General features: G+C 49.0%; 1 protein-coding gene across 1 annotated transcript; it reads left to right on the top strand.

Annotated features, from left to right (window-relative positions):
* Positions 1–4257: 4257 nt before the first annotated feature.
* On the top strand, positions 4258–6795 carry LOC144328509 (guanine nucleotide-binding protein G(I)/G(S)/G(O) subunit gamma-8). The gene is made up of 2 exons (XM_077932284.1): positions 4258–4386; positions 5496–6795. The coding sequence occupies exons 1-2, from the start codon at positions 4303–4305 to the stop codon at positions 5622–5624; spliced, it is 213 nt and encodes a 70-aa protein (XP_077788410.1). The 5' UTR covers positions 4258–4302; the 3' UTR covers positions 5625–6795.
* The last annotated feature ends 18916 nt before the right edge of the window (positions 6796–25711 follow it).

A 25711-nucleotide genomic window follows, 5' to 3' on the forward strand; every position in this document is an offset into this window, starting at 1 on the left:
ATGCATCAAACATTAAAAGCTTCCCTGAACCGGGCTGCCTTCAAATGTCTTCTAAGCACAAGAGCTTTGTATCAAAAGTGTCACACAGCAGAGCACAGCCATCATGGCCAGTAGGCGTTGACAGCCGTCGCCCTCATGAATTTATGCAATCCTCGTTTAAAGCAATCCACCTTGGAGGCCGCCACTGTCTCCTGTGGCAGCCAGTTCCACAGTCTCCACCCCCATCGTCCAGCCCGGACACTGAGGTCCTCTTCCGAGGGTCTTCTGGCAGTTCTCTCACTGTGAGAAGTGAAGTTTCAGGGGACCAGGCAGAGAGCCTTCTTGGTGGTGGCGCCCTCCCTGTGGAATGCCCTCCCGTCAGGTGTCAAGGAGATAAAGAACGACCCAACTTTGAGAAGACATCTAAAGGCAGCCCTGTATCAGGAAGTTTTTTATGTTTGACATTTTATTATGTTTTATATGTGTTGGACACCACCCAGAGTAGCTGGGGCAACACAGACAGATGGGTAGGGTTTAATTATTATTATTATTATTATTATTATTATTATTATTATTATTATTATTATCATCATCATCTTTTTTATTTTTAATTAGTTTTTTAACATATCATTTTCAACAATTATTAAACATACTTTTGTATCTTATACAATTTTTTGACTTCCATCAATCACATCTGGAAATTTTCCAATCTTTTCACTTAATTTACATTTCTTACTTTCACTGTTACATTTAAATCTCATTACTAATGTCTCTCTTCTTTCTTTTCTTTGCCAGAAAGAAACACGGGACCATGGATGGTGCTGTGGGTTAAACCACAGAGCCTAGGACTTGCTGAACAGAGGGTCGGCGGTTCGAATCCCCGCGACGGGGTGAGCTCCCGTTGCTCAGTCCCTGCTCCTGTCAACCTAGCAGTTCGAAAGCACGTCAAAGTGCAAGTAGATAAATAGGTACTGCTCCGGCAGGAAGGTAAACGGCGTTTCCGTGCACTGCTCTGGTTCGCCAGAAGCGGCTTAGTCATGCTGGCCACATGACCCGGAAGCTGTACGCCGGCTCCCTCAGCCAGTAAAGCGAGATGAGCGCTGCAACCCCAGAGTCGGCCACGACTGGACCTAATGGTCAGGGGTCCCTTTACCTTTACTTTAACCAGAAACACACACACAATCTTTTCATTAAATGGAAAAGTCCCAGCACAACAACCCCAAATGCTACTCTGCGGCTACTCACCAAAAGTATTCATAAGTTTGGGGCATAGACGGGCAGGGATTTGTGGACAAGGGATTTGTGTTGGTTCTGCTTTCAAAACAGCACCTTGCCCCCTACCGGTGTGAGTTGTTAAATGGCAGTCATTGAAGAACCCGCTATTGATTCTGGCTCATTAACTGAAAAACGCCTTCGCTCCCAGTGGGATCAGCTTTTAGAAAGCAAATGCTCAGAGCTGCATTATCTACATGGTGTAACTCACCAAGGACTTAATTTAGTAAGATTTAGCGGTCCTGTGCTATTCAAGGTGTTTTGCCTATAGCGGGATGGGGAGACCTGCCGCTCTGCAGATGTTATAAGGCTGTGGCTCTCATCAGCCCTGACTAGTAGGGAGAGAGAAATCTGTCGATTTCTTTGCCCTCTCTGAGTTTCTAATCTTAACAACCTAAAATGCAGCCTCACTTGTGATTTTATTTTGTTTCTAAAAGCTGCACAAAAATTAATCAGCGCTTAACTTGCATCTCTCCTAATGTCGCATTTGCAAAAAGAATCTCTCGCACACACACAAAAAGATCCCTCCATATATATTAGTGTTGTCATACGTCCAGAATTTTCCCAGACATATCCAGAATACTGCAGCAGGCGGCAGTTTCCAGGCGGAAATTGGAAAAAAATGTCTGGGAAGATCCGGACATATGGCAGCCCATGTCGGCAGTGTTGCTTTTTGCGATTTTCCATGAAAATAGCTCAAAAATGACAACTTTGGATCCAGCACACAGCAAGCATGACTCTGTGTCTCCGGCTTCCAGCCCAGCTCTCACACACTACCCCTACCTAAAGGTAAAGGTACCCCTGCCCGTACGGGCCAGTCGTGTCCGACTCTGGGGTTGTGCACCCATCTCACTTAAGAGGCCGGGGGCCAGCGCTGTCCGGAGACACTTCCGGGTCACGTGGCCAGCATAACGAAGCTGCTCTGGCGAGCCAGCGCAGCACACAGAAACACCGTTTACCTTTCCGCTAGTAAGCGGTACCTATTTCCTAGGAGCTAGGAAAGGCCCACCCATTAACCTGGAGGCCATAATCAGTTAGTTGTCACTCTTACTATTTCTTTTGGGACGTTGATGAGGGTACTTAAGTGGCCAGCTATGGTCCTTGTCTTGCAAAGAAACTTGTCCGATCAGTTCAGCAACCTGCCCTGTTAGATTCTAGCCCTCATCAGGTAAGGTAAAGGTAAAGGGACCCCTGACCATAAGGTCCAGTCGTGGATGACTCTGGGGTTACGGTGCTCATCTTGCTTTATTGGCCAAGGGAGCCGGTGTACAGCTTCCGGGTCATATGGCCAGCATGACTAAGCCGCTTCTAGTGAACCAGAGCAGCGCACGGTAATGCCGTTTACCTTCCTGCCGGAGCGGTACCTATTTATCTACTTGCACTTTGACGTGCTTTCGAACTGCTAGGTTGGCAGGAGCTGGGACCGAGCAACGGGAGCTCACTCCGTCGTGGGGATTCGAACCGCCGACCTTCTGATCAGCAAGTCCTAGGCTCTGTGGTTTAACCCACAGCACCACCTGCGTCCCTTCCATCATCAGGTACAGGTACAGGAACCCAATAATTGGAAGGGGCTCAGGGCATCATCCAGACTGATTCCCCCCGAGCTCACAACGGTATTCTGAGAGATCATTAATGGCTGTGGTTTGCTCTGCTGAAATTATGGCTTCTGTGAACGTCGCTGGATCTAGAACTAGTTGTTTCCTAGTTCTGCTGGATCTCTCAGCGGCTTTTGACACCATAGACCATAACATCCTTCTGGACCGTCTTGAGGGGCTGGGAGCTGGGGGCACTGTCATACAGTGGTTCCGCTCCTTCCTCCTGGGCCGTGTCCAGAAAGTGGTGTCGGGGGATGAGTGCTCAGACCCCTGGGCTCTCACTTGTGGGGTGCCTCAGGGTTCTGTCCTCTCCCCCATGCTTTTCGACATCTGCATGCAGCCGCTGAGAGAGATCATCAGGTGGTTTGGGCTGGGTGTCCATCAGTATGTGGATGATACCCAGCTCTACCTCTCTTTTAAATCAGAACCAGTGAAGGCGGTGAAGGTCCTGTGTGAGTGTCTGGAGGCAGTTGGAGGATGGATGGCGGCTAACAGATTGAGGTTGAATCCTGACAAGACAAAAGTACTGTTTTGGGGGGCAGAAGGTGGGCGGGTGTGGAGGACTCCCTGGTCCTGAATGGGGTAACTGTGCCCCTGAAGGACCAGGTGCGCAGCCTAGGAGTCATTTTGGACTCACAGCTGTCCATGGAGGCACAGCCCAATTCTGTGTCCAGGGCAGCTGTCTGCCAGCTCCATCTGGTACGCAGGCTGAGACCCTCCCTGCCCACGGACTGCCTTGCCAGAGTAGTGCATGCTCTGGTTATCTCCTGCTTGGACTACTGCAATGCGCTCTATGTGGGGCTACCTTTGAAGGTGACTCGGAAACTACAACTAATCCAGAATGCGGCAGCTAGACTGGTGACTGGGAGCGGCTGCCAAGACCACATAACACCGGTCTTGAAAGACCTACATTGGCTCCCAGTACGTTTCTGAGCACAATTCAAAGCGTTGGTGTTGATCTTTAAAGCCCTAAATGGCCTCGGTCCAGTATATCTGAAGGAGCGTCTCCACCTCCATCGTTCTGCCCAGACACTGAGGTCCAGCACCGAGGGCCTTCTGGCGGTTCCCTCATTGTGAGAAGCCAAGTTACAGGGAACCAGGCAGAGGGCCTTCTCGGTGGTGGCGCCCGCCCTGTGGAACGCCCTCCCACCAGATGTCAAAGAGATGAACAACTACCAAACTTTTAGAAGCCATCTGAAGGCAGCCCTGTTTAGGGAAGTTTTTAATGTTTGATGTATTACTGTATTTTAATATTTGGTTGGAAGCCTCCCAGAGTGGCTAGGGAAGCCCAGCCAGATGGGCGGGGTATAAATAAATTATTATTATTATTATTATTAATCTGGGAGGAGAGGGCTCAGAGGTTAGTTGGTTCCACTGAATATTACTGTATGCCTGTCTCTTTCTCTTTCTCTGCCCACCTGCTGACCACAAAGCCACTCCAGCCGGGTGAGGGATAATGTCTAACAACATGGCCAAGATTGCAGAGGCGCGGAAGACGGTGGAGCAGCTGAAACTGGAAGTGAACATCGACCGGATGAAGGTGAGCTTCCCCATCTTCTCTCCTCACCTACTGCATGAGGTGCACTTCCATGTATACAACACCGTGTTTCGGTTCTGTGTGGTGAAGCAGCCGAACAGTCTCCAAGGGCAGCCCTGCCTGCCATGCAGTAGTCTATCTTAAGTGTTGCAAAAGGCGTGCTCACTAGTTCCAACGAAAGAAGAATGGCAGACGAAATTAATGGACTATGCAGAATTGGACAAAATGACAGGAAGGATTCGAAACCTGCGGGACCAGAGATTCACAGAAGATTGGAAGAAATATGTGAATTATTTGAAGAGCAACTGTAATCAACAAATCATGCTAGTAGGACTACAAGAAGTTTTGTAAGGAGAAATAGACGAAGTGTTACAAAGTAGGAAAAGATAGAGATATTGGTTATGAGTTTGAAATGTAACAGGGAAAATAAGAAATGCATACTGAGAGATTCGTTTGGAAAATTTTCCAGACGGGACTGATGGAAGTTAAAAAAATGGAATAAGATGTAAAAGTATGTTTAACTACTGTTGAAAATGATATGTTAAAACACACACACACACACACACACACACACACACACACACACACACCGTATTTTTCGCTCCAGAAGGCGCACCAGACCATAAGGCGCACCTAGTTTTTAGAGGGGAAAATCAAGAAAAAAAATATTATTAACCCCCCCCCCCAGCCCCAAAGAGCAAAGAAGCCAAGACAGCAAGTGGGATCCATTCCCGCTTGCTGTCTTGGCTTCTTTAGCCATGCCCAGCCCCTCCGGCCGGGAGAGGCTGTGCGCGGCTATGGCAATTCCCCCACCTCCCGCAAAAGCCCACAGGAGCTGTGCACCCTTTAAGGAGTGGGCTTTTCTACGAGGAGGGAGAAGGGACTGATTTGCCACGTCAGTCCCTTCTCCCTCCTGGGGAAAAGCTCACAAGAGCCATGCGAAGCTTGTGTGCTGCTCTTGGGGGCTTTTCCTGCCTGCCTCCCCCCTGCATTCGCTCCATAAGACGCACACACATTTCCCTTTACTTTTTAGGAGGGGAAAAGTGTGTCTTATGGAGCGAAAAATACGGTGTGTATATATGGCGTGCTGACTCTCTCTCCTTCCGTGCCAGGTGTCCAAGGCAGCGGCCGACCTCCTGGCCCACTGCGAAGCCCACGCCAAAGAGGACCCTCTGGTGACCCCGGTGCCATCCGCGGAGAACCCCTTCCGTGAGAAACGGCTCTTTTGCATCGTGCTGTGAGCCTGGAAGCGGATTGGACGGGGGAGACAAATGGCAGACTCCTCCCACTTCCAGACCAGGGCGGTGGTGGGCGGAACTTCCTCTTGTATGTTCATGGTACACCCTGACCCCCTATCAAATCCCCATTTCTAACCTGGTCCTATCTCCATCCAGCAAAAAAAACCCACACAAAAAACAGGACTGTGTGTATTCTGTAGAGAAAACGTGTCTTAGCTTCTTCTTTTTTAAAAAGCAAGTTACTAGTCCTCATTGCGGTCAAAAATAAGCTTGTCCGTCCTGTGTTGTTTCCTGATCCCAATGATAAACAAATAAACCCTGGTATGTGTGAAAGGTGCCCATGATAGTTTCTCTGGTAGGCAGATGTGCCCACAGGCCCAAGAAGGTTGACAACCTTCTGCCCCAGGGGCTGGGAGGGGGGAAGTGACCCCAACAGGGGTTGATCTAGATCAGGGGTCTGCAACCTTTAAGACAAAAAGAGCCACTTGGACCCGTTTCCAAAGAAAAAAAAACTGGGAGCCGCAAAACCATTGCAACATAGAAAATTAATCAGGGCCCCAGTGTACCATAAATCATAATCAGTGCCTGATGTAAATAATAATTAATAATGAGGGCCCAATGTCATCCTCGTCATTATAAAAATAACTTTTTTGTCACTTTTTTATTATTTCTTTGTTTGACCCCTCAGAAGTACTCCTCCTCATAGAAATAAACGTTAAATTAACAAGTTACCTTTTTGTGTGTGTGTGTTCTTCACTCCCCTTCAAAACAGTGACCAGTGTACATGCCCCTTACAATGTAGCGGGCAGGCGGGCAGGAAGGTGACGTCGGGACGGTGCGTGACTAACGCACGCACCGCCCCCATGCGACGTCACAGCCAGTACAGCGCCCGCCACAGTGGGGAGTGTCGGGGCGCACAATGCGCCTCCTCCCCTCGCTAGTATCCGCCCTGGAGCTGCGGCAAAGGTGTAAAAGAGCCACATGCGGCTCCGGAGCCACGGGTTGCCGACCCCTGATCTAGATGATCCCTGATGATCCCTTCCAATTCTGCAATTCTATGGTTCTGTGATCTCCTTCCATTCAAAAATCGCCCCCCAGGGTGCTGTTAGAGGAGAATTCTACTTCCCACCTCCTTCTTTGTTTTTCCTTTCCAATAAATGTTGAACTGATTATTTCCACGCCTCTTTCCTGTTTCCACAAACCACGCTCTCGGGGCATCGAGTCCACAAGAGGCAAAATGTCCTAATGAGGTGGGTGTTTGACGGTTATCTCACTTTTCTGCGGAACAGCAGCGAGACAGAACGGTTATCTTAGCAGCCTTTCCATCAAACGTGGGAGGACAGAAGGCAGGCGTTCCCGGAAGGCCACGGCCGGGTTTCAGAGCTTAATCAATCACACACATGTTTTTGAGGGGAGAGTTAGGGAAATGGTGCAGTTCTTTAGACAAAGTGAGCAGCCCCTCTCCCCAATTTTTAAATCTGTTGCGGTTTTGTGGCTGATGCGGTTTGAAGCGGGAGACGGATTTCCACCCCTGGCCTCAGTGGGAGAAACGTAAGATTGTACTGCTGAGAAGCCATTGCCAAAACATTGGGGACTTTAAAGAAGAGGCCAATTTGCCAACAGCGATGCTGTCAGGCACTCATCCCATCAGTGGGTTTTCCTGCACCTTCTTAAAGGTAAAGGGACCCCTGACCATTAGGTCAAGTCATGACCGACTCTGGGGTTGCGGCACTCATCTCGCTTTATTGGTGGAGGGATTTGGCGTACAGCTTCCGGGTCATGTGGCCAGCATGACTAAGCCACTTCTGGCGAACCAGAGCAGCGCACGGAAACGCCGTTTACCTTCCCGCTGGAGCAGTACCTATTTATCTACTTGCACTTTGATGTGCTTTCGAACTGCTAGGTTGGCAGGAGCAGGGACCGAGCAACGGGAGTTCACCCCGTTGTGGGGATTCGAACTGCCGACCTTCTGATCGGCAAGTCCTAGGCTCTGTGGTCAGGCCCTCATCCCATCAGTGGGTTTTCCTGCTCCTTCTTAAGCAGCCTTTCCCCAAACTGGTGCCCCCGTCCCTGTTGATTCTTTGGAGTGCAATTATCATCTTTGGCTGTGCTGTGCTGAATTTGGTGTTGAGAGCTGGCAATCAAAACATCTGGAAAGCACCAGGAAGGAGTTTGGCTGCACTAACCACTCTACCTCATTATTGCATGTGTTGGTGCACTTACATGTTTCTTTGTTAGGCGCCCAAAAGGCAAAATAGGGTTTATCAGCAAAATTGGCTAACGATTGTGCTTTGAACATTGCTTTATGTTCACTTTTCCCTGCCCCAGCAAGGGGTTGCATTAGTATAACCATAATGTTTAACTTCTGTCGGCCACAATGAGCAAATAACTCTCTGGTCTCTCAATTAGTCTATAATCCATTCCACAAGCCTTGATTTAAGTTCTGCTAATTTGCCATTTTTCTTGATGATCAGGCCAGTAACTACACTGCTGGCTCCGTCTAGGCCATGAACTTCTTCTTGAGATCCCCCAGTCTTCCGTCAAAAGAGCCTTGTTCCTCCATCAGTGTTCTGACGCACCGGGCAGTGCGCATGTAAAGGAACAAATCACGTCCTCATCTGTCACATGACGCCAGTGAAAGGGTGTCCCAGTCAATGCATGCTGGTGATACTGTAAACTGAAAATCTAAGAAATTTCAGCTCACAAAGCAGAATGGAGGAAATGTAGCTCTGCGCTAAAGCGCAGTTCTGAGGATTTTGTGTGTGCATGGATGTGCTTTAAATGTACAGTATGTATGTACAGTAAGAGAGGAGGGCTGGAAGAAAGAGCCAAGCATGAAGCTTCTTTCAAGAATATTTGTTGTTGTTTAGTCGTTTAGTCGTGTCTGACTCTTTGTGACCCCATGGACCAGAGCACGCCAGGCACTCCTGTCTTCCACTGACTCCCGCAGTTTGCTCAAACTCATGCTGGTAGCTTCAAGAACACTGTCCAACCATCTCGTCCTCTGTCTTCCCCTTCTCCTTGTGCCCTCCATCTTTCCCAACATCAGGGTCTTTTCCAGGAAGTCTTCTCTTCTCATGAGGTGGCCAAAGTATTGGAGCCGCAGCTTCAGGATCTGACCTTCCAGTGAGCACTCAGGGCTGATTTCCTTCAGAATGGATAGGTTTGATCTTCTTGCAGTCCATGAGACTCTCAGGAGTCTCCTCCAGCACCATAATTCAAAAGCATCCATTCTTCGGTGATCAGCCTTCTTTATGGTCCAGCTCATCACTTCTGGGAAAACCATAGCTTGAACTATACGGACCTTTGTTGACAAGGTGATGTCTCTGCTTTTTAAGATGCTATCTAGGTTTGTCATTGCTTTTCTCCCAAGAAGCAGGCGTCTTTTAATTTCGTGACTGCTGTCATCATCTGCAGTGATCATGGAGCCCAAGAAAGTAAAATCTCTCACTGCCTCCATTTCTTCCCCTTCTATTTGCCAGGAGGTGGTGGGACCAGTGGCCATGATCTTTGTTTTTTTTGATGTTGAGCTTCAGACCATATTTTGCACTCTCCTCTTTCACCCTATTATATTATATTATATTATTATTGCTATATAACAAAATTGGAATGCTGTTGTCATGCTGCAGTTCATGTGGCCACCAGTGGGCGGTGATGTGATGATGGAACAACAAGGAAGCAAGAAAGCAGGTAAATTGTTCAAAGAAGGCTGAGTGGTGTATTGAAGCTTACTTCTGGATTTCTGCAAGTGGTCTGACTGGGCACCGTGGGAAATATGCCTTTTTTCCTGGCAGCAAAGCAAAAGACAAGGGCCGTCTACCAGCCATGTATCATGCCCTTCCAGAATCTGAGAATGCAGCCACAAAGTACTCCCCTCCATGGCAAGGAACAGGTCTCCCACGCTCTTCGGCTGATTCACCCACCCAACCAAGAAAGCATCATTTCTCGGCAAAGATGATCCCAGAAGACCTCTCTCTCTCTCTCTCTCTCTCTCTCTCTCTCTCTCTCTCTCTCGTATATAAAAAACCTGTGTCAGAGATTTTGAAGAAAACTGCAGCTAGAATGGGGACTCTCCCAGGATTAATTGGAATGAATCTTGGGAATAACTTCCTTTTAAGAAATGTTTCATAATCCACTTGGCTTGTGACCTCTGGCACTCCAGGCTGCAGAGGCAGTAAATTCACTATAACCCCATCGATACATAAAGAGGAGGGAGAACCCCAGCAGCAAGGGTCAAGGGAGCCTTTGGAAATGGCCTGTGAGGAAGCTGGGAAAGAATTTGCATGAATCACAATGACAGATGGAAGCTATGAATAACGAAAGGGGAGGGGGGGAAAGCTAGCTCACTCCACATTGACTCAGAAACCAGAGAATCTGATTGATGAGCTAGGCAGTGTCGAATATTTAGGTGCACTCTGCACATGCTCAGGCTCTTCCTCAAAGGGATAGCAAAGGTCAACTCCAGGGGTCAGCAAACTTTTTCAACAGGGGGCCGGTCCACTGTCCCTCAGACCTTGTGGGGGGGGGGCAGACTATATTTTGAGGGAAAAAAGAAAAAAGAACAAATTCCTATGCCCCACAAATAACCCAGAGATGCATTTTAAATAAAAGGACACATTCTACTCATGTAAAAACACGCTGATTCCCGGACAGTCTGCGGGCCGGATTTAGAAGGCGATTGGGCTGGATCCGGCCCCCGGGCCTTAGTTTGCCTGTTGTTGTTCAGTCGTTTAGTCATGTCCGACTCTTCGTGACCCCATGGACCAGAGCACACCAGGCACTCCTGTCTTCCACTGCCTCCCGCAGTTTGGTCAAACTCATGCTGGTAGCTTCGAGAACACTGTTCCACCATTTCGTCCTCTGTCGTCCCCTTCTCCTTGTGCCCTCCATCTTTCCCAACATCAGGGTCTTTTCCAGGGAGTCTTCTCTTCTCATGAGGTGGCCAAAGTCTTGGAGCCTCAGCTTCAGGATCTGTCCTTCCAGTGAGCACTCAGAGCTGATTTCCTTCAGAATGGAGAGGTTGGATCTTCTTGCAGTCCATGGGACTCTCAAGAGTCTCCTCCAGCACCATAATTCAAAAGCACCAATTCTTTGGCGATCAGCCTTCTTTATGGTCCAGCTCTCACTTCCATACATCACTACTGGGAAAACCATGGCTTTAACTATATGGACCTTTGTTGGCAAGGTGATGTCTCTACTTTTTTTTTTTGTCAACTCCATATTTAAAGCACACACACACAGACACCCCCCCCCCCCAAGAATCCTGGGACTTGCAGTTTACCCCTCACAGGGCTACCATTTCCCTCAGGATCTTTAACGAACTACAGTTTCTGGGATGCTTGGAGGGAAGTCATACGCCTTAAATGTGCGTTGAATATCATTCAAATGTGTGAATGATTCTGCCCCTGCAAGTAGCCGGACTCTCTGAATTTTATCAGTTGAAAACCAGACCTGTGTGTTTATTTTAAAAAATGAAGCTTATTGCTGTTTCAACGTCAATAGAACAGAGCCCGGGCAAAGTGGTACAATAGCTTATTACAGGAGGAACAATAAGGAAAAGAAAGGAAAGTTTACATTACAACTTTAATTGGTCTTAAGTAAATAAAGAGGGCAATTAGGATAATTCAAAAGTGTAAGATCAATAAGCGAGACAAGTTGAAAGATTGCAAAGGCTTTGTGAGTCAGGCAGAGGGCACAGCTTGAATATAAAAGAGGGAGTTTTCACTTTACACTTAAGTTATTAATTTAAATCCAGTGTGAGCACACACAGACACCCATGTGGTTACTGATTCTGATGGACAGCTGCATTTTTTTTAACCAGCAGAGTTTGCCCATAGAGGCAGGGGGGCCCAGGATGGGCAAATCTGCCAATTCTGCTCTCTCATTTCTCCTGTCTCGGGTTCAGATTTCCGCATTATTTGTTCAAATCCTCGTGAAAATGTGTCTGCATTTGAGTACTCCTCGACTTCTTTACTCCCTGTTCCTGACCCTCAGACCCCTGACTTCTTGACTCCTTGCTTCTTGACCCTCAGACCCCTGACTTCTTGACTCCTTCCTTCTTGACCCTCAGACCCTTGACTTTGTGGCTCCTTGCTTCTTGATCCTCGGACCCCTGACTTCGTGACTCCTTCCTTCTTGACTCTCAGACCCCTGACTTCGTGACTCCTTGCTTCTTGTTCCTTGGACCCTTGACTTCTTGACTCCTTGCTTCCTGATCCTCGGACCCCTGACTTCGTGACTCCTTCCTTCTTGATCCTCGGACCCCTGACTTCTTGACTCCTTGCTTCTTGATCCTCAGACCCCTGACTTCGTGACTCCTTGCTTCCTGATCCTCGGACCCCTGACTTCCTGACTCCTTGCTTCTTGATCCTCGGACCCCTGACTTCTTGACTCCTTGCTTCTTGATCCTCGGACCCCTGACTTTGTGACTCCTTGCTTCCTGATCCTCGGACCCCTGACTTCTTGACTCCTTGCTTCTTGATCCTCGGACCCCTGACTTTGTGACTCCTTGCTTTTTGACCCTCGGACCCCTGACTTCGTGACTCCTTGCTTCTTAACCCTCGGACCCCTGACTTTGTGACTCCTTGCTTTTTGACCCTCGGACCCTTGATTTCGTGACTCCTTGCTTCCTGACCCTCAGACCCTTGGCTTCCTGACTCCTGGCTTCTGGACCCCCGTTCCTGCTCCCACCCCGCCATCTTGCCTCTGGTCCCGACGTCCCCTGCCGGGACTTCGATCTCCCATGAACCGGACCGTGACACCGGGCATTTGAACCTGGAACCACCTGCATGCAAAGCAGATGGTTTTCCCACTGAGCCACGGGCCATTCTCCATCTTGCTGATGACAGATCATCTGCTTTCACTCTAGCCCTCTTCTCTGGAACTGCCAGGTCTTGTTTACGTGTCTCTCTTGCCCACATGATGCTGTTGGCAGCCCATTGGATTCCAGTATTGTGGTGTCACCTTCCTCCCCCCCCCCCCCCCAGGCCTCATTCATGATTTATTCATTTATTGCATTTCTAACTTGTTGTTGTTTAGTCATTTAGTCGTGTCCGACTCTTCGTGACCCCCTGGACCAGAGCACGCCAGGCACTCCTGTCTTCCACTGCCTCCCGCAGTTTGGTCAAACTCATGCTGGTAGCTTCGAGAACACTGTCCCACCATCTCGTTATCTGTCGTCCCCTTCTCCTTGTGCCCTCCATCTTTCCCAACATCAGGGTCTTTTCCAGGGAGTCTTCTCTTCTCATGAGGTGGCCAAAGTATTGGAGCCTCAGCTTCAGGATCTGTCCTTCCAGTGAGCACTCAGGGCTGATTTCCTTCAGAATGGATAGGTTTGATCTTCTTGCAGTCCATGGGACTCTCAAGAGTCTCCTCCAGCACCATAATTTAAAAGCATCCATTCTTCAGCGATCAGCCTTCTTTATGGTCCAGCTCTCACTTGCATACGTCACTACTGGGAAAACCATAGCTTTAACTATATGGACCTTTGTTGGCAAAGTGATGTCTCTGCTTTTTTAGCATTTCTAACTAACCCCCACTTTTTCCCCTCAAAGGAGCTCATGGTTTCCCCGCTGCCCATTTAATCCCCACAACAATCTTGAGAGGTAGGGTGAGGCTGAGAGGCAGTGATGGGTCCCCACACTCTCACCCACTGAGCTTCAGGGCCAAATGGAGATTTGAACTCTAGCCACTACACCACACTGTCTCTCACAGATGATTATGTGTATTTGTGTGTGTGGAAAAACCACAACTGCAGCGCCAGCCTGACCAGCTTTCCAATGCTTGAAATTTGAGCCCGTTTTATGGCTTCCTGTGGCTCTGAGATGTGGGGTTGTTGCGGTTAAGGCTTGGCATTCCCTCATTGAAATGTATGGTAGATAATGATCCAATGCTGAAAACATTAGAGACTGGGAAATGGAATTAAGCCCAATTGCCTCCTGTTGTAATGCTTCAGATGAAGAGGGGAAACAAAAAGGGTTGTGACCTAGAAACAAATTAGTGCTGTGCCTTTGAATCAGAATTAAATTTGGCAACAAAAAACTTGCGCTGTTATATTTACCAGCAGGAAATTTACCAGTTGAAATGTTCCCAGCACTTCGTTCTTCCCGTACAGGGAAAAGCTTCATCTGTCAGAGGAGAGAAATATGGTTTGTTTTTTGTTTTTAAAAAGAAGTCGTGGCACTCCCTTTACAACAACCCTGTGAGGAAGGCTAGAGTGAGACGCACAGAGGCTGGCCCAAGGTCACCCAGTACACTTCACGACTGAGCAGGGATTTCAACCCAGATATTTGGACTCAAAGTGCACTCAACTATTTTAAAAATAAATTATGTGGGTATTATTACATTTATTTCCTTTTTTTATATAAAATTTTTATTAAAGTTTCCATAATTTTTATAACAGCAAAAACAAGACAAAACAATACAATAGACACAACAAACAAAAAACAAGTACAACTTCAAATCTTATTTTCTTATAATTTACCTCCCCGACTTCCTCATACCTCCCCTTTCTGTATTCCAATTTCTGATCGATTATTCAGCAAATCCTTCCCTTATTTTAACTTAATTTTAATCTTACTTATTCTCTTTAATTTATCCATTGCCGCTGATAACCACTTATTTTCTAATCCAACATCATTTTAACATTCATTGATTTTACAATATTTCTTTAAATAGTCCTTAAATTTTTTCCAATCTTTTTCCGCTGTTTCTCTTCCCTGGTTTCGGATTCTGCTCGTCATCTCTGCCAGGCCCATGTAGTCAATCACCTTCATCTGCCATTCTTCCATGGTGGGTAGGTCTTGTGTCTTCCAGTACTTTGCGATGAGTATTCTTGCTGCCGTTGTTGCATACATGAAAAAAGTCATATCAATATTACATTTATTTCCCATCTGTCCTCCATGGGAGCATAAGGTGGTTCGCTCCATTTTATCCTCACAACAACCCTGTGGATTAGGTTAAGCTGAGAGACTTGAGGCCCAGTGAGCTTCATGAATGAGCAGTGGTTTGAACCCTGGTCCCACAGGCTCTGCTGCAATAACAATAACAATAACAACAATAACAACAACAACAACAACAACAATAATAATAATAATAATTTATTATTTATATCCCGCCCATCTGGCTGAGTTTCCCCAGCCACTCTGTGCGGCTTCCAATCAAGTGTTAAAAACAATACAGCATTAAATACTTCCCTAAACAGGGCTGCTTTCAGATGTCTTCTAAATGTCAGGTAGTTGTTTATCTCTTTGACATCTGGTGGGAGGGTGTTCCACAGGGCGGGAGCCACCACCAAGAAGGCCCTCTGTCTGGTTCCCTGTAACCTCACCTCTCGCAGGGAGGGAACCGCCAGAAGGCCCTCGGTGCTGGATCTCAGTGTCCGGGCTGAACAATGGGGGTGGAGACGCTCCTTCAGGTATACTGGGCCTTTGAGGCCGTTTAGGGCTTTAAAGATCAGCACCAACACTTTGAATTGTGCTCGGAAACGTACTGGGAGCCAATGCAGATCTCTCAGGACCGGTGTTATATGGTGTCAGCGGCCGCTCCCAGTCACCAATCTAGCTGCTGCATTCTGGATTAATTGCAGTTTCTGGGTCACCTTCAAAGGTAGCCCCATGTAGAGCGCATGGCAGTAGTCCAAGCTGCAACTTTCCAACCACTGGCTCTCTGGGTAGCACATCCTCAACTTTTAGAATAGGGTGGGTAGAGGAGCACCCAAAAGAAATTACACACTCTCACCCGCATGCATGCTCCCTTTGGTGTATGTAGTTCTGCTGGTGCAATAAAAGGAGCGATCAGCAACTCCCAACTGTTCCCAAGGAAAGAGTTGTGAAGTGCAATCCTTCATTCAGCCAGAAGAGGGCGCTGGAGGATACAATCCAAAGGATGGCAGACAGGGCTCAAGAAACAAAGGATGGTGTAGGTATAAGGTGTAATACCTCGAGCGAACCAGGAGGGGTCGCTAGAGAGAACATAAACTCCAGATTACTGGGAAGAAAACCAGGCGGCTGGACTGGGCTTCACCACAGATCTGAAGGATCCGGAGAGACAGGCCAGCACCATGAAGGGAGATGGTGAGGTGTGTTTGGATCAGGAGCCATGGAGAACTGTCCAAGCAGTGCGAGGGAGAAGGAGTGCAGGCCCCTCAGCTGCCCCACAAGTAATGACCTGACTTCTTGTAAACCTAATAAGTTTCCTAATAAGTTAAGGGAGAGCGTGGTGCCCGTCCCCGAAGAAATGAAGATTTAGACAGGCTTTACAGGCACGGTAGCTGGCAGCCCTCGCCAAGCATCCCTTTGGCAAGAGGTGGGCAATCCATCATGCGGCAGCTGTGCCCGATCGCTGCCTTGCTCAAGGAGGCAGGATGGAGAGCGTCCAGGCAGGACCCTGAGAACCGACTGCTTTTCTCCACAACCCACCGAGGACCCTTCTTCATTCTCTCGAGTCCCAAACACCATCACCCAGAATGCATGCGAAATTCCTACGCTCAAACAAAACCCCTTCTCCTGCATGGAGGCTGGCGCACGTCATGCCAATCGAGCACATCTGCCTGTATTTTGCATGCATAATTTTGTTTCCTGTAGCCACAGAGAAATGAAATCCCAGGGGATTGTCCTTTCCTTCTTTCTTTCCTAAGGAGACCCTAAAGGTAAAGGGACCCATGACCATTAGGTCCAGTCGTGGCCGACTCTGGGGTTGCGGTGCTCATCTCGCTTTATTGGCCGAGGGAGCCGGAGTACAGCTTCCGGGTCATGTGGCCAGCATGACTAAGCCGCTTCTGGCGAACCAGAGCAGCGCACGGAAACGCCGTTTACCTTCCCGCCGGAGCGGTACCTATTAATCTACTTGCACTGGTGTGCTTTCGAACTGCTAGGTTGGCAGGAGCTGGGACCAAGCAACGGGAGCTCACCCCGTCCCAGGGATTCGAACCGTTGACCTTCTCACCGGCAAGTCCTAGGCTCTGTGGTTCAACCCACAGCGCCACCCACGTCCCTTAATGACAGCCTTATTGTCATATCCCACAGAAACTCACCAAATACAAGAACATCAGAAGGGCCTGCAGAATCGAGCCAATGGCCCATTCTGTTCTCACAGGGGCCAACCAGATGCAGGGAACCAATAAGTGGGATCTGAGTGCGAGAGCAACCCTCTCCTCCTGAGGTTTTCTGCAACTGGGATTCAGAAACATTGCTGTGGAGGCCAGAGCATAGCCATCATGGCTTGTAGCCCTTGATAGCTCTCTTCTCCATGAATTTGCCTAACCCTCTTTTAAAGCCATCCCATTGGGTGTCCCTTACTGCCTCCAGTGGAAGGGAGTTCCAAAGTTTAACGGTGTGCTGTGTAAGTAAGCGCTTTCCTGAATCTTCCAACATTTGGCTTCCTTAGATATCCGTGAGTTCTAGCATTATGAGAGACGGAGAAAAACCTTTCTCTATTAGCTTTCTCCATGCCGTGCATTGTGGTGAGAGCCAGTGTGGTGTAGTGGTTAAGAGCGGTAGTCTCGTAATCTGGTGAACCGGGTTCGCGTCTCCGCTCCTCCACATGCAGCTGCTGGGTGACCTTGGGCCAGTCACACTTCTCTGAAGTCTCTCAGCCCCACTCACCTCACAGAGTGTGTGTTGTGGGGGAGGAAGGGAAAGGAGAAGGTTAGCCGCTTTGAGACTCCTTAGGGTAATGATAAAGCGGGATATCAATTCTTCTTCTTCTTCTTCTTCTTCTTCTTCTTCTTCTTCTTCTTCTTCTTCTTCTTCTTCTTCTTCTTCTTCTTCTTCTTCTTTCATGCCACCTCTTCCAATCAGCCCTGAGTGCTCACTGGAAGGACAGATCCTGAAGCTGAGGCTCCAATATTTTGGCCACCTCATGAGAAGAGAAGACTCCATAGGCGCCGACTCCATGGGGCTTGAGGGGGCCCGAGCCCCCTCAAAAATTCGTTTGGGGGGGCTCCGCCCCCCCAATAATCTCCGGCGCCCCTCCAGCAGAGCGCCATCGCCGCCCCTCCCCCAGCCCAAAATGCACAGGGAGGGGCGGGCTGCATGCCTCCTGCCCTCCCTCCCGAGCAAAAGCTCCACCCAATTTCCTTTGGAGCTGATTAATAGGCGCAGCACGCTCTCCCCTATTCGCTCACGAGGAGGCGGCGCCACTTTATTTGCATATTCATGAGCTTATTTATTATTCATGAGCTTTCCCGGGCCCCCCCAATATTTTTTATAAGTCCGCGTCCCTGGAAGACTCCCTAGAAATGACCCTGATGTTGGGAAAGATGGAGGGCACTAGGAGAAGGGGACGACAGAGGACGAGATGGTTGGACAGTGTTCTCAAAGCTATCAGCATGAGTTTGACCAAACTGCGGGAGGCAGTGGAAGACAGGAGTGCCTGGCGTGCTCTGGTCCAGGGGGTCACAAAGAGTCAGACACAACTAAACGACTAAACAACAGCAACAACAAAAAAGTCCCAAACATTGCAATTGTTCATGCAGGAATTGCTCCAGCCCCATTTTCTCAACCCTTCCCAACTTTAGGATATCCTTTTTGAACTGAGGCAACCAGAACTGGACACGGTATTCCAGATGCAGCTGCACCATTTGTTGTTGTTTAGTCGTTTAGTCGTGTCCGACTCTTCGTGACCCCCTGGACCAGAGCACGCCAGGCACTCCTGTCTTCCACTGCCTCCCGCAGTTTAGTCAAACTCATGCTGGTAGCTTCGAGAACACTGTCCAACCATCTCACCCTCTGTCGTCCCCTTCTCCTTGTGCCCTCCATCTTTCCCAACATCAGGGTCTTTTCCAGGGAGTCTTCTCTTCTCATGAGGTGGCCAAAGTACTGGAGCCTCAGCTTCAGGATCTGTCCTTCCAGTGAGCACTCAGGGCTGATTTCCTTAAGAATGGAGAGGTCTGATCTTCTTGCAGTCCATGGGACCCTCAAGAGTCTCCTCCAACACCATAATTCAAATTCTTAGGCAATCAGCCTTCTTTATGGTCCAGCTCTCACTTCCATACATCAGTACTGGGAAAACCACAGCTTTAACTATACGGGGCTTTGTCATCGCTTTTCTCCCAAGAAGCAGGCGTCTTTTAATTTTGTGACTGCTGTCACCATGGATTTGTATAATGGCATTATATTGGCAGTTTTATTTTTCAGTTCCTTCTCTAATGGTCCCTGGCATGAAATTTTCCTTCTTCACGGCCGCCATGCGTTGACTCGATATCATCATCAAGATATCTGCTTCCTGCTATGACCCCAGAGTCTTTGCATCACACTGCCAAGAACCGAGGCAGTAAAAAATGTCGCTCTCAGATCTTCAAATCCTCAGAGGCCTCCTTTTTTTACTTTCCGGGACAAAACCTTGGTCAGATCCCAGCAGACAAAACACAAGAGAGACTTGCTGAAGTTGGTCCTCGCGCGACTGACCTACCTCACAGGGTCACTGGGCGGATGGTTGCAGGATGTTGCAAAGGACTGTTGAGAAAGGCCTGAGATCATCGTCCCGCAGTAATGGATGGATTATTTCATTTGGAAAAGGGCCTGGAACAGAGGCTGCTGAATAATGAATGCTGGCTTCCCAGTGGCGTTAAGACAAAGCGATCAGCTGGAAGCCGAATGCCTTGAAAGGGCAAGCCAATTAAAGCCGAGTTTATCTCTGGCACAAAGGACGGAAACATCTCCCACCTGTTGCACTGCCAGGAGTCTGGGCTGAAAAGGCCAGAGAAAGGGGTGTGTGGCAAAGAAGGTGAGAAGGGTCTCCAGATACAGAGGTCACAACCTTCAGGAGCCCTAAGTTGGTGGTGGTCCCCCACATCCATAACTCAAAATAAAAACAAGATGAAACCCTAAAACGATATGTTAAAATAATGAAATGAAACATAACCCAAACATACCTTGGGTTAAGAATTTAATTCGTTCCGGAGGTCCGTTCTTAACCTGGAACTGTTCTTAACCTGAAGCACCACTTTAGCTAATGGGGCCTCCCGCTGCCGCCATGCCAAATCACTGCATGATTTCTATTCTCACCCTGAAGCAAAGTTCTTAACCCGAGGTACTATTTCTGGGTTAGTGAAGCATCTGTAACCTAAAGCGTCTGTAAACCAAGGTACCACTGTACGTTCAATTGCAATACATGATGGGGTCTGATTTTTCCCGCGTTATTTCAATCTGCATTAGTAGGATGCTCCCCTGATTTAGGTGGGGATCAGGGATGAAAAGGGAACAGAAAGAGGAGGGAAGAATGTGGAGTGCTGTTGTGTTGTTGTTTAGTCGTTTAGTCGTGTCCGACTCTGTGACTCCCTGGACCAGAGCACGCCAGGACTCCTGTCTTCCACTGCCTCCCACAGTTTGGTCAGACTCATGCTGGTAGCTTCGAGAACACTGTCCAACCATCTTGTCCTCTGTCGTCCCCTTCTCCTTGTGCCCTCCATCTTTCCCAACATCAGGGTCTTTTCCAGGGAGTCTTCTCTTCTCATGAGGTGGCCCAAAGTATTGGAACCTCAGCTTCAGGATCTGTCCTTCCAATGAGCACTCAGGGCTGATTTCCTTCAGAATGGAAAGGTTTGATCTTCTTGCAGTCCATGGGACTCTCAAGAGTCTCCTCCAGCACCATGATTCAAAAGCATCCATTCTTCGGCAATCAGCCTTCTTTATACACTTCCATACATCACTACTGGGAAAACCATAGCTTTTACTATACGGACCTTTGTTGGACCTGATCCTAAGACTCCGCTGCCTTTCAGAGAAAAGGCTAAGGAGTAAACCCTACACAAATGTGGAGCGGAGTCCCTAAGACGGTTGGATAGCGCCATGTACGCCTCCTTCCGGCAACTCTCGCAGCCAAGCTGGTACCAAATGTATTGCTCTGCTTTCCTTTGGACCACATCAGTGAGGCCGAGAGGGGGGTCTTGTCGTCTGAGCAGCCCAGCACCCCCAGACACACTGCCTGGGCTTGCGCCACTTCAGTGCTGCTAACACAGCAGTTTGACTTCATCCCTGGAGGTGCACTCCATTGCCTCTCAAGACAGACAGTAAAAGGTAAAGGACCCCTGGACAGTTAAGTGCAGTCAAAGGTGACTATGGGGTTGCGGCACTCATCTCGAGGGAGCTGGCGTTTGTCCACAGACAGTTTTCCGGGTCATGTGGCCAGTATGACTAAACCACTACTGGCACATGGAGGACTGTGATAGGTGCGGGAGTGCACAGAAACATCCACTAATAATAATAATAATAATAATAATAATAATAATAATAATAATAATAATAATTTATTATTTATACCCCACCCATCTGGCTGAGTTTTCCCCAGCCACTCTGGGTCGCTCCCAATCAAGTGTTAAAAAGAATACAACACTAAATATTTAAAACTTTCCTAAACAGGGCTGCCTTCAGATGTCTTCTAAAGGACAGATAGCTGCTTATTTCCTTGACATCTGATGGGAAGAAGTTCCACAGGGCAGGCGCCACTACCGAGAAGGCCCTCTGCCTGGTTCCCTGTAACCTCACTTCTCACAATGAGGGAACCGCCAGAAGGCCCTCGGCGCTGGATCTCAGTGTCCGGGCTGAATGATGGGTTTATCTTCCCATCGCAGCGGTACCTATTTATCTACTTGCGCTGGCTTGCTTTCGAACTGCTAGGTTGGCAGGAGCTGGGACTGAGCAACGGGAGCTCACCCCGTCGCGGGGATTCGAACCGCCGACCTTCTGATCAGCCAGCCCAAGAGGCTCAGTGGTTTAGACCACAGTGTCACCCATGTCCAGCACCCTGTTGTTCTCACCTTGGCCAACCAGATGCCAGTGGAAACCAGCAAGCGGCAGCCAATCACAGCAGCCCTCTCGCCTCCTGCAGTTTCTAGCAATCGGTGTTCAGAAGCATTGGCTGCCTCCAACCATGGAGACAGCGAAAGCCATCATGACTAGTGTCAAGGGCTCAGGAGCAGAGGCACAGGAAAGGGAGGAAATAGAGAGCGAGGGGGAGGAGTCCGAAGGAAATGTTAGCGATGACAGCGGCCCGAGGTCTCTGAGTCTTTCCAGCGAATCGGAAGATTCACAGAAAGGGGCTCCCCTGGTCAGAGCAAGGGGGGTGCCTAGGGGGACACCCCAGGAAGAAGGGGCCAGAGGGGACTCAGAGAGCAGCAGTTGGAAATCAGGACCAGCTTCCCCACCAGAGCGCAGTAGGGGGGAGGAGTCCCAGGTATCGGGACCAGGAGGCTCACCGCCAGCGGGAGGAGAGGAGTCAGGATTGGCCACGCCTCCATCGGAGAGCGAGGAAACGGTCAAGAGGAAGGTTGAAGGCTGGGCGCGCGCGCCAAGTTCAAATGTACAGGAGGGCGGCGCAGTTGGCAGTCCGGATAGGGAGCCAGGTCCCAAAGCCCGCCGTAAGGAGGGGGAGGAGTCAGGGGGGTCAGCGTCAGAAGAGTCCAGAAAGGAGGAGACCCCGGGGGGCAGAAGGACCCAGAGGAGAAAGGAGAGACGGAAGAGGTGGAGTAAGGTTAGAGTCTTAAGCTGGTGTACAGGGGGTGGAGACTCAGATGGAGCTTTGCCGGTCTAGCCTCTAAGACGTAGAGCTGGGCGCTGCGGCTTGAAAATGGAAACTGTACTTCAATAAAGACTTTTGTACATTACTACCGGCTAGCGTTGGTCCTCTGTGAGCTGGGACCTGGAGCCAGCTCTGACAACTAGTAAGGAAAATATCCAGGCGCTGGTGAGGAGAGACCTGAAAACACATTCCACTGTGCTGATGTGCATGATTATGCACAACTGCAATTCGAAATCCAATAGGGTAATATGCACACAGTCTTAGTGTGCCCAGGTTACACTGTAGGTGTCGAAGCAATGATTCTTCAACATCAACTTCGTTGGACTGGTCATGTTGTGCGGATGCCTGATGATCGTCTTCCAAAGCAACTGCAGTGGTACCTCGGGTTACATACGCTTCAGGTTACATAGGCTTCAGGTTACACACTCCACTAAGCCAGAAATAGTGCTTCAGGTTAAGAACTTTGCTTCAGGATAAGAACAGAAATCGGGCTCTGGCGGCACGGCGGCAGCAGGAGGCCCCATTAGCTAAAATGGTGCTTCAGGTTAAGAACAGTTTCAGGTTAAGTACGGACCTCCGGAACGAAATAAGTACTTAACCCGAGGTACCACTGTACTCTATTCCAAACTTAAAAATGGAAAGCGTAATGCTGGTGGTCAACAAAAGAGGATTTAAAGACTGCCTCGAGGCAAATCTTTAAATAGTACTATAAACACCGACAACTGGGAAACACTGGCCTGCGAGCGCTCCAGTTGGAGAACAGCCTTTACCAAAGGTGTCAAGGGCTTTGAAGACACTCGAACTCAGGACGCAAGGGAGAAACGTGCTAAGAGGAAGGCACGCTTGGCAAATCCACACCGTGATCAACTCCTGCCTGGGAACCAATGTCCCCAGTGTGGAAGGACGTGTGGATCCAAAATTGGCCTCCACAGTCACTTACGGACTCACTGTTAAAACCGTGTTTATGGAAGACAATCTTACTCAGCTATGAGTGATTGTCCATGAAAAAGAAGCCCAGGTTAGTGCCCTGTTGCAGACATTGGGTGCTACTACCGAAGCTGCCCAGCAGGGGAAGCCAAGGTCTTCCATTCCAGCAAATTATTGACAGCCTCCATTGCTCACTCTACCGCAGGCAACCCTAAGATGGATCCGCATGACTCCTCTCCAAGGACCCTCCCAGAAAACAGTTGACAACCCCGAAGGAAGTATGGGTGGAGATGGAGAGAATGAGAAGGCTAGAGAAAAAGACACACGAAAGGTTGCCAGAGTGGTGCATGCTCTAGTTATCTCCCGCTTGGACTACTGCAGTGCGCTCTGCGTGGGGCTACCTTTGAAGGTGACCCGGAAACTGCAATTAATCCAGAATGCGGCAGCTAGACTGGTGACTGGGAGCGGCCGCTGGGACCACATAACACCAGTCCTGAGAGATCTGCATTGGCTCCCAGTATGTTTCCAAGCACAATTCAAAGTGTTGGTGCTTACCTTGAAAGCCCTAAACGGCCTCAGTCCTGTATATGCCTGAAGGAGCGTCTCCACCCCCATTGTTCAGCCCGGACACTGAGATCCAGCGCCGAGGGCCTTCTGGCAGTTCCCTCATTGCGAGAAGTGAGGTTACAGGGAACCAGACAGAGGGCCTTCTCGGTGGTGGCGCCCGCCCTGTGGAACGCCCTCCCACCAGATGTGAAGGAAATGAGCAGCTATCTTCTCTTTAAAAGACATCTGAAGGCAGCCCTGTTTAGGGAAGTTTTTAATATTTAATGCTGTATTGTTTTTAACACTTGATTGGGAGCCGCCCAGAGTGGCTGGGGAAACTCAGCCAGATGGGCGGGGTATAAATAATAAAAAATTATTATTATTATTATTATTATTATTATTATTATTATTATTATTATTGCAAATGATGCCAGTTAAACAGGGGCGAGAGAAGGCAGGTGTGTGGGATGCTGGATGTTGTCTGATGTCGTGCAAAAGAACCTCGTGCATCCGAAGTGGCAATTGGGATGCATATATTCAGTTGCATATATACATCCCAGTAGTGATGTATGGAAGTGAGAGCTGGACCATAAAGAAGGCTGATCGCCGAAGAATTGATGCTTTTGAATTATGGTGCTGGAGGAGACTCTAGAGAGTCCCATGGACTGCAAGAAGATCAAACCTCTCCATTCTTAAGGAAATCAGCCCATAGTGCTCACTGGAAGGACAGATCCTGAAGCTGAGGCTCCAAGACTTTGGCCACCTCATGAGAAGAGAAGACTCCCTGGAGAAGACCCTGATGTTGGGAAAGATGGAGGGCACAAGGAGAAGGGGACGACAGAAGACGAGATGGTTGGATAGTGTTCTCAAAGCTACCAGCACGAGTCTGACCAAACTGCGGGAGGCAGTGGAAGACAGGAGTGCCTGGCGTGCTCTGGTCCAGGGGGTCACGAAGAGTCGGACACGACTTAACGACAAACAACAACATATTCAGTTGCCCTGATTTCATGGAACCATAGAGGTAGAAGGTCTTTCAAAGGTCATCTAAGCTAGCCTTCCCCCAACCTGGTGGCCTCCAGATGTTTTGAACTACAACTCCCATTGGATGGTGGGAGTTGTAGTCCAAAACAGCTGGAGAGTGCCGGATTAGAATCATAGAATGAACCCAGCTTCCTCTCCCTGCTGCAGCAAAAAGCACTCCTCTTTTTCCAAGCCCTGCCTCAATGCAGTAAGGGTTGCCAACTTTTTTAGCTGGTTTCGCTCCTGCGCCTTTCACCGCCCAGCCCAAATTAAGCAACCGATTGATTGGTTGTATCTATACCCCGCCCTTCCTCCCCAAGGAGCCCAGGGCGGCCAAAGGATCTGCAATCCAAAGACAAAAACAAAGCATGAACCGTCTAAAACGGTTAAAACAATCCAATAACAATAAAGCCATATCTAAAACCAGCTGCAGCTTGAAAACAGTCTCAGTTACAGTTAAAAATATCCGTCCATCCGAGTTGCCAGGAACTGTAATAATTCCCTCGCACATTGTCTCAACATCGGGAAAAGGCTTGCCTGCAAAATCCCTGTGCCTTGGGCTGCCTTTAAAGGCCAAAAAGCTGGTCCGGTCCGAAAAGGTGGCAATCCTACTCACACATTGCTCATCTTCCCAACCAACCGAGAAGGGCCAGGGCTGGCTCAATGCTATTTGCTGCCTGAGGCTGAGGATACGACGCTACCTATGGACTACTGCAATGCGCTCTACGTGGGGCTACCTTTGAAGGTGACCCAGAAACTGCAATTAATCTAGAATGCAGCAGCGAGACTGGTGACTGGGAGTGTCCGCCAGGACCACATAACACCAGTCCTGAGAGATCTGCATTGGCTCCCAGTATGTTTCCAAGCACAATTCAAAGTGTTGGTGCTGACCTTGAAAGCCCTAAATGGCCTCGGTCCAGTATACCTGAAGGAGCGTCTCCACCCCCATCGTTCAGCCCGGACACTGAGGTCCAGCTCCAAGGGCCTTCTGGCGGTTCCCTCACTGTGAGAAGCCAAGTTACAGGGAACCAGGCAGAGGGCCTTCTCGGTAGTGGCACCCGCCCTGTGGAACGCCCTCC

Source organism: Podarcis muralis, chromosome 7 (assembly GCF_964188315.1).
Source record: "Podarcis muralis chromosome 7, rPodMur119.hap1.1, whole genome shotgun sequence".
Lineage (NCBI taxonomy): Eukaryota > Metazoa > Chordata > Lepidosauria > Squamata > Lacertidae > Podarcis > Podarcis muralis.